This window comes from Sabethes cyaneus, chromosome 2 (assembly GCF_943734655.1).
Source record: "Sabethes cyaneus chromosome 2, idSabCyanKW18_F2, whole genome shotgun sequence".
In the NCBI taxonomy this organism is placed as follows: Eukaryota; Metazoa; Arthropoda; class Insecta; order Diptera; family Culicidae; genus Sabethes; species Sabethes cyaneus.
The window spans coordinates 108818249-108839191 of record NC_071354.1 but is presented as its reverse complement, the minus strand read 5'-3'; the positions used below and the strand labels follow the sequence as shown (position 1 = coordinate 108839191).

The following is a 20943-nucleotide window of genomic DNA, read 5'->3' as shown; positions in this document are numbered from 1 at the left end:
ACTGATAGTATGCATACATTCTTAATGTGCCACATTTACCTTAACTTTTGACGTAGGACTTCGTCTTTGTTTACTATACTAGGACTGGGTAGCACTTTGTGAAAACGATAATAGAAGAGTAACGTTTTAATGAAAGATTCCAAATGCTAATAAGTACTAAACTATTAAACGAAGCTAAACAATTTATATGTCGTTAGATAGATAAAATGACCAGCAATTTTATGGGGGGATAAGGGAACAATTTTAAGGAGGTTGTAAGAAGGGGGGGCTCCTATACAAATTCGATACAAATTTCCTCATAATTCGAGAACTAATCAAACAAATGGAACCAAATTTGGCATGTGGGGGTTTTTGGAGACAGGAATTTTTCTATGGTGAATTAGGGCCTTTGCCTTTTTCAAGAAGGGGGGATCCCATACAAATGTAATACAAAATTCCTCATGTGAGGGTTTTAGAGGCATGAATTTATTTTATGATGGTTTGAGACCCCTCACCCCTATTGTAGGAGGATTAGGATTCTCATACAAATAAAATAGAAATTTTTCTCTATGTGCATTATTTTTTGCAAGGGGTAAGCTGTGAAAGTAAACTAGTAAAACCTTCTCAGAGCAAAAGACAGTGAATCGACGCCGCTAACTTACGTGCCTGTTGACATTCATGTCAAAAGAGAAGGACATTCGAATGTCACGTCATATTTGCGATGAACGTGCTTTGGGTTTAATGTTATTTGTAACCAATAACCCTTTTAAAGGCTACAAGCGAGTTAAAGCAAGATTGGGGCCATCCACATACCACGTGGACAGCTTAGAGGGGGGTGGGGGGTATGAAAGTGTCCACGCTTGTCCACGGAAGGGGGGGAGGGGGTACGGAAAATGTCCACGTGGACAAGTTTTTTTTTCATGCAATAGAAATTAGAAATAACTCAATAGAACTGCAATAGAAATTTTTTTACAACTCTTGCCTTCTTTGTGAAATGATAAATGTAACGGAAGAATCCACGAATATTCACCACTTACGTGACTCATTTATCACAAAGGTCGCACTTGCGCCAAAATGCATTTTGCCTCAAAATCAAATCCAGCTCGCCAAAAAAAGGGCTTCCATCGACAACCTATTTCCAAAAGGCTTCGCCTTCAAAAAATTTTACGAATCACATTGCGTCGAAAAGGTCTTGTGTTGCGTTGAAGTAGACGGCCAAGCTGAGATGTTCTGGATACAGATACTCTAGACAAAGATTTCTGGACAGAGAAGAATCGTCAAGCGAAAGTCAAGCTATCAGCTTTCTTGCAGTCGATAATAATTTGCAGTAGACAAGATCATAAGAATTAAGGTCCTAACACCTTGCATACGGATTTTAATACGCTGCGGAAAGTTGACGGAAAATCCATGGAAAAACTCAAATTTCCGCAACGCCTAAAAAGCCGTATGCATTGTGTCACGGCCTTTAGACTGGCGCTTCCTTTCACGTCAGCTTTTTGATAAATACTGCATAAATCAAGTTGAAAACAATATTTAGAACAATGCATTTCTGTTTTGTTAAATTTGACATAAGAAAAAAAATGTCCACGTGGACAAACAGGGGAGGGGGGTGGGGGTTGAGGGAATGTCCACGCTTGTCCACGGAGGGGGACAGGGGGGTTGAAAATTGGTATTTTTCTGTCCACGTGGTATCTGGATGGCCCCATTATTGAAACATGTCAATCTACGCATAATCATATTTAATACAATAATCTGGGCTGGTCATTCCTTACTATTTCAACCTTTATGATGCACACAAGTGATTTTTAAAAGAAACCTCTATGTCTCAATGGTTGCAGGCGTTGTACTTATGAACGTATTTTCAAAGCCACCATTGCATTCAATGAAGAATTGAATCTGAATATTTCGCTCTTCTCTTTTAAACATTCACTTAAACAATGGCACTCACAGAAAACATAAACATACATATGCCATAAATGCAGTTTACATTAGTCTTTAATCTAATGATCTGATATACTCCTACGTCACCCTTTCGTACAACTCTTAGGGCTGTATACCTTGTAGTTTTTGTCTGGTCGTGAATGTTAACTGTATATTGCAAGCTAGCGTTATAACAATAACAGCAATGCTCAATGCAGGACCATTCGCTTAGTCGTTTTATCCTAAACTTCAATGTCAAGATAATTGGCACGTATGAGGACATCCGTGGTGATCTCGCGATCCCTGTACAATTTTACACAGCTATGTTCCAAGACTGGGTTGAGTAGGTATTATAAATATCTAGGTTAGATAGGAGTTTCGAAACATTATTGTTATTGTTATTATTAATGATTGTGGCCATTATTTTTTACTTCAAACCAGATAGAATTGCTAATTGACTTTTAAATATGGTTGTTTTTTGTTATCAAAACCACTACTGCATAAAATTTCGTAAAATCATTGCGAAATAAACACTGATCAAATGCTTCAAATCTACGCAATAAAAAGTTTTGAGGAAACAACTTTATACGTTGTAACGGGTACTTTTTTGTACTAGCGCTGGATTCAAAAAGCAACTGCAAAAGTCTTAGAGATTGTCTTTTGTAGCCGGCCCTGATTGCTGTCACAGTTTATGGATACCCATTAATGGGATTGAGCTGGATTGTTGTAAAACTGTGCCCCGATAAAATAGTACAGGACTTAAAATATCATTGACCTTCTTGGGATTAAGTTTCCATACTAAGTATGGTGTTAATAGGCAGCTACCTAGTTTAAGGTGAAGGTGGATCTAGAAAACTAAAGAGTCCCACAGCAGTAGAGCAGATGCGCTGAATTTTCTTATTCAGAGTTACAAAATCGGCAATTGCGAACTTCCTGATGCATTCAAAATGATAATTCAACGACTGGGACTGGGAACGACTGGGACCCCCCACCCCCTCTCAAAATACAGACAGAAATACCAGGTGTAGAACTCTGTTTAGGCTGGCTTGCGCTGTCACCTCGTTCACCTTTGGCCTCCATACGAGAGCGGTACAGGTTGGCCTATGCCGTGCAGTAGTGTATGACCAAAGGGCTAATTGAGGTATCAATTTCCAGATTTGTCCAAACAATGATCTGCATGCCCATATGGCTGAAGTTGCTTTTTTATCTAGATAATAATCTATGAGGGGAGTCCAGTTTAGTAATTGATCCAGGCAACTGCCCAGATGTTTGACTCCGTTACTGAAGCTTAGTCTGACACCATGCAGATGAGGGGAGTGCCGTATGTTTCCTCTACCTAGTGAATAGTATAACGGCAGTTTTGGTGGGGGTTACGAACTTCCCACTTGTAAGCAACATGAAATAGTGGTGTTTAGAGCTGCTTGCATACGATTTGGCATCCGGCGTCAAATTTCCCTCCTACGATAAGTATTTTGTCACCGGCGTACGCATTGCCAAGGTGTGATAGCTTGCGCAAGAGTGTGTTGACCGTCGCCGGTGACCAAAGCAAGGGATCGCAGGAAAGAGCTTCTCCTTGACAACATATTTTAATCGCTGAAATCGTGATGGACGTATTTCTCACTTATGCTATGATTTCATTGCTTGGCAATATACTTTGAATACAACTCATTGCAATATGGTCTTGTTGCTATTACTTAATGTAAGAGGTACTTGTTGACTTGTTGTATCAGTAATTGTTTTCGAAACATGAAACATGCAATGTTTGTATTTGTTGCTGAATTATTTAACCAAAACTCTAAAAAACCTACCATCATCTAAAAACAATGTCATCATCATTATTGCATTTGACAGTACATGAAACCTAATTTTGCAATAATGGCATCTTTTTGCATCCAGACTGCTAAAAATCACGAATACTTGGGTGCATAATATTTGTCCATTCACTTTCCCTAGTCAAATCTATTTAAAATTGATATCAAAATAATCGAATAAATTAAGAGAATCTAATCTAAATCTAAGCAAAACTGAAAAATTGATTGGTACTTAAGTTTTCCGTCAGTGAACTACTGTTAATTTTATTACATAAAATTAGATTGTAAGTAAGAAATATTGCTTTTCGTCGCAAAATAATAGCTTCTATAATCTTATTAACGACAATTATAAAATAATCTATATATTTCAGTTAATGCAGAAATAATAAACACAATAAAGCACCCCTTATGGAATGAAATTTTTTTGACGTAGGTGCCCAAGGTCGCGTACCGGAACAGACAAGAAAGCAATCAAAATTTTACCTATTTGAAATGATATTTGGGCACCAGAAGATTAAGACGTTTTGTAATCCTCGAAATCATATCGCATGTTATAAATGCCAATTCTAAGGTAAACGACCCCACTTAGATAAATGAATATGTTCTGTTTTAAATTTTATATGCTGTAACGGATATGCCAGAATACAACAATCGAGAAAAAGATTTATTGGGATATCATATGAACCTGTGGCATGCATGCAGAAGCTTTTTCATTATGGTTGTGTTTCTAATTATTAGGGTTCTATATCACAGTTAGAACAGCTCGGATAAAAAATGCATAAATAAATAAATCAAACCGTGGAAAGAAGCAAAAATCAATAAAATACATTGGCCCAGACTTGCTGCTTCTAAGCAGCTAACAAGAATACTCCCAATTTAGAGAAAGAAACTAAACATTTTATTCTACACTGTTTGTAACAAATTGAAAGCTCACGTCGAGTGGTTTTGCGGGAAATAATGGATGCTTGGAATTATATTTTTTCGACAGCATGCGCACCCTACCGCGTTTTATTATGAATGCTCAGAAATATTATTTATTGGAACACGTTCTTAACCGTGCAGATAAAATATCGAGAAAATCAGATCATGCAAATCTTTTTCCACAAAGAATTTCGTGTTTGCCAGGCGCCTCAATTATAGTGCAAAGCGATGTAAAAATAAGTTTTTAATACACTTGAAGCATCTTTCTAAGTAAACAAATAGCATTGGAGTGTAATCGCCTCTATTGGAAATAGCATCCAACGGTGATAGACAATATATGAAGAAATAGGAAATCCGATTTGATAAACCTTTACTTAATCAATTTATTTTCTCATAATACGTATTATTACTTTATTTGATATTGTATATTACCATTATCAAATTGAAATATTTTCTTACCTGATGGAATCCTAAATAACTCTCAATCGTGTGTGTTGCAAAAAATACCTCACCTTCACAGGTCAAAATAATCACAAATCCGTTCAATGCCTGAAAATATATATGCATTTTGTTAATAAAGAATGCATTTCACAATTAAACATTAACATTTACAGATATTTTTTTCCAATTGCCGAATACCTGTTTTACAAAACAGATTTATATAACACAATATAGAGTAAGGAGGGGTAAAAGTGCGATGCGGGTAAAAGTGCGACTCAATGATTTATCAGTGCAGATTCCGAGTAAATTTTCTTCATTGGCATGGATGGGTGACTACTTTGACAGCTTCAATCTAACGTAAACTTTGGTTGCTTACGAAGCATAGTTGCTGAGTTATGTGCAAATGTTCTTTTAGGGCGGTTTTGATGTAATTTTTCGTTATACGGCAAATACGATATCAACAGGAGGATATTGGCTGTTGAAAATTTATAGCAACGTTTTACATCAGTCACATATCTGTATAGCTAATTATATACAGCTTCAGGCACTATATCACAGATACTAGAAATGAAAGACCTCCAGAAAACTGTGTGCTCTACAGATGTTGGCCGAAGAAAAACAATGTGTTTCCGCTGATGAAACAAAAAACAAACGTTTGGAAAAGTTTCGATCTAACGGAGGCTGCAATACACAAGCGCAAAATAGAAAAGGTGCAAATTGAGAATATCCCTTACCGAAACATAACGCAGATTGAAGATAATATGGTTTTGATAGCTTCTGCTGGGCTAATTTCATGGATTCTAGCTTCGAACTTTTGCCCCGCGGTATTCGAACTTTTGCCCCGCTAGTGGGGTAAAAGTGCGAATCTGCACTTGATCAGAAGAAAGAAGAATTTATTTTGCAAAACACTATTACCGCAGATGATTTATAGTTGAATGTGAAGACATTGAGTTACTGCATCACTATAAAATATATTATGTTGTTGTCCTTCTTTATATCTCACGAAAATTTATGACAACTTCAAACATCGCACTTATGCCCCGCCCTACTCTATGCCTAGCATATCTGCAAACATGATTATACCGAGCAGTTCCAACTGCCAAGTGAAATAGGTAAATAATTTAATTTAACACGGATCTACATAATTTTGATTCAAGATTTTGATTTTTAAAAAGGGCGTATTTGTCATGGGATATATGTTTGAAAAATCTTATCTCAAAAAAAAGAGATTCCATCTAAAATTACGTCTAAGGATGAGTTGTAGCAAATAGATTTCAAAACATCAACTTATGTTCAATGAGTCATTCGAAAAAAAAACGCAATGCAATACAATAATGTGTTGTGCTTCATAAAAACAGCGGAGGAAAATTCTTGCATTACTTTGAAAAGGGACCTAAGTGACTATGAAACATATGTGCCTCCCTTCTGTCGCTTATCACAGCAATGCAAGTGAACGTTGAAGCTTCACCTTTGCATGAATCGGTTGCTGGCGTAACAAGTTAGCTACACGTTGAGAAAAGTTTCGTTGGCCAATGGCCAATTTTTAGGTGCCTTTACTAAAAAATTCCTAGCGTATTTATTCTACAATACTAACTGAAATTTACTCTAAAAGGGTGGACGTTAAACACTTTTCCCCTATAGGTTGGAATAAGATATGTTATTTCCATGTTCACAACCAGTTTAAGAACAAATACCCTCATAAAACCGAATAACCTTGAATCAATGTAAATCAAAAAATCTTGAATCAGTGTCATAAAAACCTTTTCCTTTTGTTACAGAGTTAGATGATTGTTAAGCTTTCAAAACGCACAAAATTATATCATGGAAAACAAAAATATTTTCAAACACAAATTCCACAACTGCAGTATAGCCTTTCAAAGTATTGATGCGAGATGCTTTTTGTACCTCTTAACTCTGCGAAAGAAAAATATTAATTTGACTGTAGTTCAACAGCACAAACATCACATTTTGAACTAAGAAAAGGTGGAAGATGAAAAGGTATAAATTTGGTTAACATGAAATTTTAGTTCCTGCTGTACACTCTGCTTGCTTCTTCGATGCTTCTGTTGTGGTTCAGGATGTGTTTACACATCTCATCGATTAAAAATACATTATGTGCATTTTGTGCTCTGATGAGAGTCACAGAATTCGTTGGGCTGATGATTATCGAAGTGTCTTATGTCGAATTCATTTTCATTGTAATATACCGGTACGGTGCAGACATCGAAATCGCGGTTTCCTAGCACCCAAATTATTCTTTCTTCGTTAAACTGTCAACTGGAGAATTTTCTGGATGCTCTTGTCAGTAAGTGGGACAGTAAATTGAAACAGTAGGTAAAGGGCACGTGTTTTCAAAACCGTATGTCTACAACCGACAGCTTCATTAGATATCTGACTTAAGGTTAGCGTTGTCTGGCGCGTTTGTCTGATGCAAAATAATTTCTGTACAGTCAGTAACTAAAGAGAATTAGTTGACATTTATATTTTTCTAGATCTATTTTTAATCGTGCTTTTGGGATTGTCACGCACCACTTTTTCCAACATTTGTGGCTGCCTTAGATCGATGATACACACAATGTTCAATGTCATACTTCCACAAAATCAATATAACGCATAGACCACACAATCTAAGATACCGTGTAACGGGTTTAAAACGTAGAATGATACGATCGCCAAAGACAGTTTTCAATGAGTCAACGACGTTGCTCTGCTTTCATTCCATAAGTCAATTTATACCCAATTCTATGGGTTAAGACTGTGATGGCTAGAAAATAGGGAAGATACATGCAGAAGCGTCCAGAATAGCTCTGGCCTTCCCAAGTTCCTACCTAGCGTCTCCACGTGGCCATACCCGGTAATATTCTCACATTATCATTGCAGATCTCTGGGAAGTGTGTTGCTGCGAGGTTCTTGGTTGCCTAGTCTTAAAGCTGTGGCATTGGGCAAACGGCTGAGCCACACGGCCTTATAAACAAGTAAGCTCCAGTATATGTTATTTTAGTTATTTATTTCGTTTTAGCTCATCAAACATCTCCTACTGTACAGTGTAGGAACCGTGAGTCGTCAACCGTAGTTACTAGAAGGAAACTCTTAAAGTTTAACTCTTAAATGTCTTGGACAACTTTACTTTTTGTTCTTACAAAGTATAAAAATTACCTTTTTGCCGACCGGTTTCGGGTAAGTAGTTACCCATCTACGGGGCCGAGTCCAACTAATTATGTTGATGAGAGCAGCTACATACTTAACTTTGTTAAGCCGAAGAGCGGCGATACTATTGGAGCATCATCCTCGTTCATCAGTGGCCGCTCAGCTGTGAGGATGTGTAATGACTCCCACGCATTCAAAGATAAAGTCCCCACCGAAGAAAAATCGGGAATTTATCAAATCGAGTGTCAAGATTGCCCGGCGATATATATTGGCCAAACTCGTCGAAAAATTAAAGTCCGCGTGAAAGAACATAAAGCAGCAACCGAAAATAAACGTACTAATGACTCCAGTGTGGCAATGCATGCCATTAGCAGTGAACATGTGATAAATTGGAATAGTGCTAAACTTTTAAAAAATGTACGGAAATCATCACATTTGAATGCGTGGGAGTCATTACACATCCTCACAGCTGAGCGGCCACTGATGAACGAGGATGATGCTCCAATAGTATCGCCGCTCTTCGGCTTAACAAAGTTAAGTATGTAGCTGCTCTCATCAACATAATTAGTTGGACTCGGCCCCGTAGATGGGTAACTACTTACCCGAAACCGGTCGGCAAAAAGGTAATTTTTATACTTTGTAAGAACAAAAAGTAAAGTTGTCCAAGACATTTAAGAGTCATTCTAGTTCTTACGTTAGCACGACTACGTAATTGATCTTAAAGTTTACTTATTTATTTTTAGTCACCGCGTAATACTGTTATTCATGTGTATCTTTGATTTCTCTCGGTTGGTATTTCACTTTGAAAAATCAACGATATAATAGGATCGCAGCACTACCCAGTGATAGTTTTGAACTCTAGCAGCTCAGATCTAAGAAAGTAAAGGGTGTCCACGGTAAAATTGCAACACTTTAAAATTACTATAACTTTAGAACCGTTGGGCAAAATCAATTGAAATTTTGCATGCAGAAAGTTCAAAGTGCATTGTTTACACTGTGTGGGTCTTTTCAACAGGTGTGCAAAGATCTGAAAAATAGCGTCGAAAGAACAGCATGTTCCCGAAAAAACTCTGCACAAGTACATCGAAAATGGGTTATGGACGACGAGACCGACGTGAAAGCGGACTACAACTAGACTCCGGGGAACCAGTATTTCACTGCAAAGGATAAGTTTGATGTTCCAGAGAACTTCCGAAAACTCAAGACGTCGAAGTTTGGCAAGTAATTTGTTCATGTGGACAGCGGAGTACGCCCTTCGTGTCCATGAATGAACCGGTGTATTTGAAAGAGTTTCTCCTAAAGCGACTTCTGTCTCTTCTGAAGTCTCACTACTGTCCTACGATCTTCTGGTAGGATTTGGCTTCATGCCATTACGCAAAGGCTGTGCACATAACCTCTCTGTCATGTCTGGCAGCACTATACGTCGCAACTCTACAACCAGCATCTCTATTCACGTACACTGTGCGAGCTGCACCACTTGCACACTTCCTTTTCTATTCAATCTTCATTCGCAGAGCAACAGAACATTAACATGTGCTTTATACGAAAGCAGTTACATAAAATATAAAATGTTATTCTATGGTAACTAGTGCTTTCATTCAGTGAATATCGGTCCTGAATTCCTGACCTCCGTGTCCTGCTACTTATACATAACACTCTCAAATACACCGTTGCTGCGGCCAATCGAGAAATACTGGGCTCTTATGAAGCAGAATCTTCTGAAACATCCTAAAGTAGTCAAAACAGTTAAAGAAATGAAGAAAGTATGGGTAAATATGCAAAACATGTCGATTTTGAGGTTGTGCAAAGTCTAATGGGTGGGGTTTTGGCCAAATTACGGGCATGTGGATTCGGAGGTGTAATTTAATAAAATAAAGACGATTGAACTAAGTTTAATCATTTCATTTGATGCCTTGAATCAAGGGATTTCTCGTTCATTACATAACAGCCTTTTTACACACGTCTCGATCGTTGCTTGTTAGTCTGTTCTCTGTGACGGAAGGTCAGGCTTCGAAAACGGACTGTAGAACCTGACCCTTGTTTTACTTTGCTTACTATTATACGAAACATACCAATACTTACTAATACTATAACTTTTCAATCAATAATAAACTAATAAGATATACAAATAATAGAAATATACATACTTGTAGAAACATTTCTCCGTCTATTGGTCCGGCTTCAAATGTTGTTATATCACGATTTCTGTATGTGTCATGCAAATGCATTGAATTGTTTGATCCATTTTCTTCTTTTGTTTTGTGCATAACAACTGTAAAAAATCAGATATTTAAAAAAATAGACTGTATAAAGAATTACAATCCATTATGTTAACTCATTATAGTTACTAGCAATATTTAATTACCTTGAAAATAACTTTTTGTTCTCAAGTAGCTCACAGATAGCCGCAATATACTTAGCCGATCAAGTTTACTCAAAATGTTTTGTTCAAATGGTAGCAAAGATGCCAGCAAGTCCAGTTCTGCATTAAGTCGTTCCCGATGTCGCTTAGATGGATTACTTTTAGTAACACCTTCTTTCGGTGGAGCCTTTATACTGAAAAATTAAATAAAAAATAGAAGTGATTAACTTGGTTTGAATTGCAGTTAAGAAAAAAAACACAAAATAATTGTAGCTGCGCAGAGATTATTCGAAAAAAGTGGTATATGTTTCACCAAACAACTTTTTTGAAAAACTTCGAAATAATTAGGTAATTTTTATTATAACTTCATAACCGACAACTAATCCAGTAGACCAAATCGAGGATTGGCTAGGGATTCTCTAACGATGGAGCAGCTAAATGACCTCGACCTAGCCGACGACATTGTCTTGCTCGCACAACGCCGAAACGATATGCAGAGCAAGTTAGATTACCTCTCCGAAAGCTCCCAGGCAGCAGGTCTCACAGTAAATGTAACAAAAACTAAGTGTATGGTAGTAAACAGTGACAATTCCACCAACTTCACAGTTACGGGACCACAAGTTGTGCAGGTAGACGCCTTTCAATAGCTTGGTAGCCAGACAACACCCGATGGTGGTACCAAGACTGATATAGCCACACGGATCAGGAAGGCCAGGGGTGCCATTGCATAAAATATTCACCAACACCCTACATAAATAGATTTTTGTAAAAGATTGCTGTTTGTATATGATAGACGAAAGAAATCTTGCTTATAACGAAGTGCTGTTTCCGTATGAGGAACTCCTACTGGTATATGAAAATTTCTTCCACTATAAGAAATGTAACTTCCCAATATTTTATCTGCTTGAATGTACATGTACAGGCAAGAAGTGTTAGATTCATCTTATGCCAAAAATTGAGCAGCTGCAGATATACTTCTTTTCAACACTCGAAATAAAGTATACTCCATACATAGATTGTGTTCAGGTAAGACGAAAGAGGTCCGTCACCTTATCAGAACAAGCGGAAAAGTCTCTACAGAAAACTTTTCGTATAGTTTCTATGTATCCACGCATAGATTTTAGCAATGTGCCTAGTAAATGAACTTTATGTGCCAAACAGTTATCATTTATGTGTACGCGAAACATTTGCACATACTATTCATATTCATAAAATTTTTATGTATATTTCTGGGTGGATTATGCTTATGTGTGGCACATGATAATCATATACAATTTTATATGGAAATTTACCATTAGTTATGTGCAGAATATTTTGAGTGCAAATAAAAAATTTGAAAAAAAAACATTCAAAAGTTTAGTTGATAGCGGTCTTATAAAAGTTATAGATAGCTAGCTTTACCCGTGTGTGTTTCCACGACTTGGATTATAAATGTCTTTAAGACTTGCCCTTTCCTGAACGACAGACTTTGCAGCCGAATCGCTCAAACTGCAATTCATTTGCTAGACGCTACTGTGGCGCTGAGGTTTTCGTTACAGACCGAATAATGTTACATACAGTTTGCCGATCCCTGTCGTGTTTGAGGATTTTATCGACGGCAACGATTTAGATTTTCATAAAACTGATTTTAATGGCTTAGCCACAGCAATTGCGTAGGTCGACTGGCAATCTTTGTTACTGTATCCTGATGCTGACACGGCTGTTGAACAATTCATTCGTACTTTGACCACGTAAAGTTTGTACAGTTTGATCACGGATTTCGTTTCCATACGCCGTCCCGCTCGCAAGCCTTCAAGGGGAAACGCGCATCTCCGTCGATTGAAACGTGCAAGATCCTCTGCTCTGCACTCATTTCAAAGATCACGCTGCCAAGCCACCAAGCGAAACTTTAACCGAGCCTGTGTGATTTTCGAGCGTACAACTGTTTTTTGTACAAACAGTATACTCTACGAATGCATGAATACCTCCGCAGAAATCCGAAGAAAATTTGGTGTTTTATCAACTCTAAGAAAAACGAACACGGCCTGTCTGTTGATCTGTTTCTGGACGATCGTAAAGCCAACGTGGCTCGCGATAAATGCAACGTCTTTGTTACTCACTTCAAGCAGGCTTTTAATCCTGCTCCTGCTTCCTTAGAACAAATTGCTTCTGCTGTTAGAAACACACCTAACGAAGTCACCCACCTCAACGTCTTTCGTGTAACGGAGGAGATTGTGAAAACTGCCATTGGAAAATTAAAATATTCGTTAGTGGTCGCACCTGACGGCATTCCATCTTGCATCCTGAAAAAGTGTTCTACTGTTCTCGCTAAACCTCTCTCACTATTGTTCAATGCTTCAATCCCGCAGTGTAAGTTCCCTACTCTATGGAAAGAATCAGTAATTTTCCTTGTACACAAGAAGGGTGCTAAGCGCAACGTTCAAAACTATCGAGGGATTACATCGTTATGCTCAAGTTCTAAAGTGCTCGAGATAATCGTGAACGACGCTTTGTTCGCTAGCTGTCAACACTACATTTCCTCAGACCAGCATGATTTTTTTCCAAAACGTTCAGTCTCCACGAATCTCGTCGATTTCGTCTCGTTTTTCCTGAGCAACATGATTGAATGGCTGCAAATTGATGCAGTGTACCCGGACCTGAAAGCTGGGAGTTTCCGCACCGTTCTGCAAGTGGCTACACTCGTAACTAACACACCGCAGGCTGAGTGTGAAGATCGGATCAAAGTTTTCCGACTCGTTCAGCAACATCTCTGGTGTACCACAGGGGAGCAACCTTGGACCCTTGCTCTTTTCTCTTTTTATAAACGAAAAATATCAGCTCTTCTGCCACCAGGCTGTCGATCTTTTTATGACGGCGATGTAAAAATCTTTAAAGTAATTAAAATGGACTCCGACTGCATTGAGCTGCAACACCTTGTGGACAAATTTGAAGATTGGTGCTTGAATACCATGCTTACCGTCAGCATCTCAAAGTGCTTTGCCATCTTCTTTCACCGTAAAAATAAGCCTATAGCTTTTAGCTACAACATAGCAGGAGATTTGTTACAATACGTCTATCACATTCGTGATCTTGGTGTCGTCTTGGATAGCGCACTAACTTTCCGCATACACTACAACGACATTATCTCCAGAGCCAATAAGCAACTTGTATTTATTTTTAAAATCGCCAACTGTTTTCGATCTTTGTACTATGCGCTTTTAAAGTCTGTTTTGGAATTCGGATCAGTGATTTGGTATCCATATCAACAAATTTGGATCGTTACAATCGAAGCAGTGCTGAAAAGATTTCTACGGTATGCTTTGCGCAGTTTTTCATGGCGAGCTCCCAGAAACCTTCCACCATATAAGGATCGCTGCCGTGTGCTTAACTTGGAGACACTTGAAAGAAGACGTTCCAACGCTCAAGCCACGTTCCTAGCTAGATTGCTATTAGGAGATATTGACAGCACCACTCTTCTGAGTCAACTGAATCTGAATCTTCAGGAGCATGAACGACCCCTTAAAACTAGGAATTTCCTGCACCTGCAGGGACGGAATGCAAACTACGGACTGTACGACGCTATCCGATTTATGGCAATGCGGTTCAACGAAGTCTACGGTTGGTTCGTTTTCAGCATGACGCCTAATAACTTTCACCGACGACTCTCTCGTAGACGATAAATTTGTAATTGTACTATTGTATGCAGTGTTGCCACATGTACAGATTTATCTGGAAAAGTACAGATTTTTCCGATTTTTTTTGGTACAGATTCTGTACGGTACAGAATACAGATTTTTGTCAAAAAGTACAGATAGGTACAGATTTTTTTAGGTGTCAAAAACTCATTTTTTTTAACATTGTTACTCTAAATCAATAGAGTAGCACCTCTTGGCATGAATGCAAACAAAACAAAATGTATCTATGTTTAAATTTAACAAGAGTATGTATAAATATCATTATAGAAATAAGTAATTTGTGTAAAGCTAACAAACCAGGTTTTTCTATGCAACAAACAAACTTAGTGGTACAGATTTTTGAAAGCAAAAGTACAGATGAAAAAGGTTTTTTTACCTCCCAGTACAGATTAATATGTGGCAACACTGAGAGCAGCACCTCTTGGCATGAATGCAAACAAAACAAAATGTATCTATGTTTAAATTTATCAAGAGTATGTATAAATATCATTATATAAATAAGTAATTTGTTTAAAGCTAACAAACCAGGTTTTTCTATGCAACAAACAAACTTAGTGGTACAGATTTTGGTACAGATTTTTGAAAGCAAAAGTACATATGAAAAAGGTTTTTTTACCTCCCAGTACAGATGAATATGTGGCAACACTGAGAGTAGCACCTCTTGGCATGAATGCAAACAAAACAAAATGTATCTATGTTTAAATTTAACAAGAGTATGTATAAATATCATTATAGAAATAAGTAATTTGTTTAAAGCTAACAAACCAGGTTTTTCTATGCAACAAACAAACTTAGTGGTACAGATTTTGGTACAGAATTTTGAAAGCAAAAGTACAGATGAAAAAGGTTTTTTTACCTCCCAGTACAGATGAATATGTGGCAACACTGATTGTATGTACTTACTGTCGCATGTGTTTATATCATGAAGACCACCACGTCCGATGATTTTTTTTACAAATAAATAAACTTCTAAATTTCACGATTATTTGGCTTGTGGTTTGAAAGTTACGTAAAGAAATGTGAATAATAAAGCTTCTAAAACATATTTTTGTAACATATAAGTATTTATTCAATAAGAAATAATAACAATTTATTATTATTTGAAAACTATCATTCAGATCTATCAAACGAAACCAAGCTATCGACAATCGGACGACTCATTCTAAAGTTTTTCAAACTTAAACATTTAAGCACCTTTATTAAACTGTTTAAAACGTATAAAACCAAAATATATCAATCAAGGGTCGGTTGTAATCGATGTATATGTGATACATGTGTGTATGTATGTATGTGTATATGTATGTATGTGTATATGTATGTATGTAAGTCTGTAGGTATATGTGTTCGTGTCTATGTATGAAGTAAATGTGTACAATTTGCAATATCGTAATATGCAATGAAATACAGGAAAAGTGATGAAACATTTCAATCGTCATTTTCTTCACTTCCTGTTACACTGAGAATATAATTTCGTATTTTTTTTGAAAAAACATTCGTAAAACTATATTCGTAGCTGATACAAATAATTTCATACCATTTAAAAACTTTCGTAGGCTTATTGTGTACCGCAAATGTTATTATTACGAATGGTTAGTATTTTCTACGAGAGCACATTCGTAGCTATCTTACATCAAAACCCATTTGATGCACGGTTGTTGTCTGGCATCGTTATCGACGAAAACGAGTTGCGAAGATTGTATGAAGAGAAAATAGACTTGTGCAATTATAACCTTCTTGGTATGCAGTAGCAGTGGTTCTGTGGTTTGCGGCGTCGTCGGCTGTTCGTAAAGAAGTATGACAAACGAGCTCAATTTGATTCCCGATAAAATCGGCTTTTTTCGGAAATTAAAAAGATTTCGCTATTTTTCGATAGGTGTCGGTAATATAGCATACTGACACCTATTGGAAAATAGTGAAATCTAGTATTATTTTTATCAAGAGCCTTTTCGTGCATTCGTAAAATCTACGAACCGTTTTGTAAAATGCAATAATTCGTACGAGCAAAGCTACAACAAGCTATAACAAAGGTTAATATGTACAAAACATTCAGGACTGATTTTACGAACCTACTTCGTGGTAGAAAACAGCGAAGAATTCGTAAAGCAAACGCTCGTTTTCGTACTATAAACCAAGTTTTATTATCAGTGTAGGACCACTATACGAAGAAAAGCAGTTGGTACATATATAGTGCCATATAGAATTGAAAATGCTAATGAGTTAAGTTCCCCATATAAATTTATACAAATTACCATTAAAAAGATTAGCACTGTAAAAACGATCATTTTTGCCATTCTCAAGCACATGAGTGTCTTGGTTTAGAACTACAATTGAGTGGAGATAAACTACTTCTTCTTAATGTTTATAATCCTCCAGATACCGACTGTACATTATTTCTGCAGGATAAATTGATGGACTTTGCATCGCGCTACGATAACATTCTTTTGATTGGAGACTTTAATATTGATTTGTCTAGATTGAGCAGAAAACGGACGTTATTTGAGACAAGTCTTACAAACGTTTGCAATGACATCAATGGGTGAGGAACCAACTTTCTTTCACCGCAGTGGATGCTCACAATTAGATTTGTTCGTTACTAGCTGTCCACATAATGTATTACGTTTCGATCAAGTGAGCTTTCCCGCACTTTCGCACCACGATCTCATCTTTGGTTCGTTGGACTTTGACATAACGTTTACACCTGTAATCAACACTTACCGTGACTATGTAAACTTCAATGCAATTGCTTTGGAAAACGCTGTACTCTCCATACCCTGGGTCCATTTCTTTGCTGAACAAGATCCTGATGAATTAGTCCGTATATTTAATTCGCACGTAACGCACATTCACGATAACATCATTCCACTTCGTACAAGGAAATCTAAATCTTCAAATGTTTGGTTTAATAATCAAATTCGTAAATCGATGCTTGAACGCGATCTGGCATACAACGACTGGCTTCGAGCACCACAACAATCAAAAGACTTGGCACGGCGGCGATAGACTTTAAGAAACAAAACAAACACTATGGTAGCATCCGCAAAAAGAAGTTACATGAGCCGCCTGTTGGACAGTCAAGTTCCTCCAAAATTTCTCTGGAAGCGACTCAAAAATATTGGAATTGGTAGAGACAGGGCACTACCCACTTATGATTTCCATCCTGATAAAATCAATCGCGTATTTCTATCAAGTTGCCAGCCTGATGAAAGCCACAGCAGACAATGGAGATTATCGACTGATTCGCCTCATGATTTCAAGTTTCGTCCAGTGCATTATTGGGAGGTCGTTAACGTAATATGGAACATCAAATCTAATGCAATCGGGTTTGACGGCTTACCGATCAAGTTTGTCAAAATAATCCTACCGCTATTTTTAAATCAAATTACGTATATCTTCAACAGGATTATTGCCACCTCAATATTCCCCAAGTATTGGAAACATGCTAAGGTGTTACCCCTAAGGAAGAAACCACAATTAAAATCTTTAACAAACCTGAGACCGATTAGCATTTTGTGCGCCCTATCTAAGGCATTTGAGAAGCTTCTAGAGCAGCAAATCATATCATATATTACGGAGAACAATCTACTAACGGAATATCAAGCAGGGTTTCGCAAAGGACAGAATATTTAAACTGCAACGCTCCGTGTATACGATGATCTTGCAAATGCTATCGATAAGAAGGGCAGTGTGGTTCTGGTATTATTGGATTTCTCGAAAGCATTCGATACTCACAAGCTAAAACCTCACTTCAATTTTGCCATATCAGCTGTAACCTTGTTGGAGTCGTATCTGAAGGAGCGTATCCAAACCGTGTACTGTGGAGACCACTATTCTGAAATCGGCATTACTACCTCTGGTGTACCACAAGGCTCCGTACTTGGTCCTTTACTGTTCTGTTGCCACATGAACGATCTGCCATCCGTTCTAAAGTATTGTTCGATTCAACTGTACGCGGATGATGTTCAGCTGTACCTGCATTCTCGTGGAATGTCTCCCCATGAGCTAGGGCGGCTAGTTAATGAGGATTTAGAAAGAATTGCGACCTGGTCTCAACGCTATCAGCTGTTCGTCAATCAATCCAAAAGCAAGGCACTGTTCGGGAAGGCGTAGGGTGGTGCCATCAAATCTACTACCCACGATTATCTTGGACGGACAGACCATAGAATGGACGGAGAGTGCAAAAAATCTGGGATTTGCGTTTCGAGCCGATCTGCAATGGGAAGATTTGGTTAGCCAACAATGCGGTAAAATTTACGGTACTCTACGCTCACTATATTGTTGTGCCACTTTCGTTCCTGTAGACACATGTTTAAAGCTTTTTAAAGCTCTAATCCTGCCACACTTTATGTTCGGTGACACACTGCTGCTTAATGCTCGTTCAGGTGATATGGATAGACTTCGTGTAGCCTTAAATTGTTGTGTGCGCTTTGTATACGGACTGAGTCGTTACGATCGCGTTACTCACCTACAAATCAATTTGCTCGGTTGCCCATTGACAAGTTTCTACTCACATCGCTCATGTATGTTCCTGCGCAAACTGATAGAAACGCGTTCTCCGAAACTACTCTTCCAGAAACTGCTGCCGTTCCAGGGGCGTCGTTTACAAAATCTAATAATACCACCTAACAACACGGCTAGCTTAAATTCCAGCTCGCTGTTCGTCAGAGGTGTAGTCAACTGGAATACACTGCCTGATACAATCAAACGCTCAACGTCGGAAGTAGTTTTCAAGAGGGGCTGTCTTGAATATTGGAATCGTAACTAATTCAGAATTTTGTATATGTAGTTAATAAGAAAATTGTTGTAAATATCCATGACAAAATCGCTGGTAGCAAATTATAAAGGGTTTCCTTTACGCTACTATGCAAATAAACAAACAAACAAACATTTATGGCGAAGCTTAGCACTATTAAATCAAATGAAATTTTCAGCTCGTTTTCCTAATTTCTAATGTTCTACATACATTCAGTCAAGTCTGCGAAAGTTATCTTTTGTGTTTACATATACAGTGGTATTCCGATTATATCTACACCTGGTTTAATCTACACCCGAATTTAGGTACCCCCGATTCTGTCTACCATTTAGACCCGGTTTTATCTACCTTTTTTTAAATTGTCATTTCGGCATGAAAAGTTGGAAGATTTCATGAATTTATGCATAACAGGGAGTATTTCTCTGTATTTTATAGTTTACTATATGGGATCTGTGCTATGTAATTATACATAGAATGGGTATAATAATGCTGAAGTCAAATACGCAAAGTAACTTTCATTTATTTTGTAACGCATATTTTTAACATTTCATAATGATCCTTTGTGAGATTTTTCTATACCGTAACGCTAACGGCCACACCCCGTCTTCGCTAGAAACTATGGTTATCACCTTTCATTCCTTAAAAATTCTAAGCTTTTGAACCATTGAACCGATTTTAATAATTTTATTACCAAATAAAAGGAATTTTAATGAGCTTTTCAGAAAAAAAACCATAAACTGACGTTCAAAGTTTTTTATGATTGCAAAAACATTTGTAGGAGCCTTGAAACTCTTAAAATCACTTAAAACATTTAAAATATTCGTTTTTGCCTTTCTACTATATAAATAGGGGAATGTCGTCGTGGTTGGGCCGCCTTTTTGACATCCGCCCATAACTTCCGTTTCAAAAAAAAATTTTAAAATCTAAATAGATCGTTGGAAAGGTCTAAGAAAAAGCTATATTTCTGGAAAATATTGAACTGATTGCTTAAAGAATAATAAAGTTATAGACATTTACGTGAAGACAAAAAATGTTGTCATACTCGGGCCACGTTGTACTGGTTGGGCCACCGCTCTTAATCTAAGAAATACGTTTTGAAATTCTATGTAGAGACATCAAAAGAATTAATTTCATAACCAACGGCCCATATAAGTATAAATATCCTATTTTTAATAACATCTTTGCGAAATTTTTGGTGATCTTGTAAAATCAATATTACTACAATCGCGTTTCTCGAAGTGTACTGCTGCAATTAAAAATCAGCAACAATCAGCAGCAAAATTGCGCTTCTGTGCTTAAAATTATGGTGGCCCAACCATGACTACACAAGTGGCCCGACCTTTAAAATAAGCGTTTTTGTAGCATTTACCCCCTTACCCTACCCAAACACCTAACTGGACGGGATTTTTCAATAGCCTTCGAATAGAGCACAACACACTTAATAAATTTTCAATATTTATCCCGATAATTGCATTTCATGAATCATTTCTTGAAGAAATGTTCACTGCACCTGCGAAATTTTTTTTTGTATTGATTCAATCAGTGAATTCAGTACGCGTGTTTTGAATACACGATTGAAACTCACAATATTGTGAAAAGTTAGCTGTCAAAGTAAGAAGTTTTACAATGCTTGTACATACGTATCACGAGTTACTAAAAATGAAAAAATAATGGTGACCCGACCATAACAGTGGCCCGACGATAACGACATTACCCTATATATTATAAAGATATAGCAATCACTCGAAAACCCGGAAATGGAAAGAAGGTTTTATTTTTTCATTATACTTTCAATGGCAAGCTAGTTGTTTACATACGATATAAAAAACAAATATCTGACATTTTTAGTTTTTGAGATACTCTTTTTTAAAATGTAAAGATGCGAAAATGCAATGGACTCGCATGACGTTTTATTTTAAAGACGGACGTTTTTGTCAA

At 37.3% G+C, this 20943-nt stretch overlaps 1 protein-coding gene across 1 annotated transcript in view; it reads right to left on the bottom strand.

The window, feature by feature from the left end:
• The window catches only part of LOC128735848 (aryl hydrocarbon receptor protein 1), a 127023-nt gene that overhangs the window by 66955 nt on the left and 39125 nt on the right, over positions 1 to 20943 (bottom strand). The window contains exons 2-4 of the mRNA XM_053830331.1: positions 10585 to 10775; positions 10367 to 10491; positions 5091 to 5180 (exon numbers count right to left, since the gene is read on the bottom strand). Of these exons, the coding sequence (XP_053686306.1) occupies positions 5091 to 5180; positions 10367 to 10491; positions 10585 to 10775 (406 nt within the window). The remainder of the gene's footprint in view (positions 1 to 5090; positions 5181 to 10366; positions 10492 to 10584; positions 10776 to 20943) is intronic.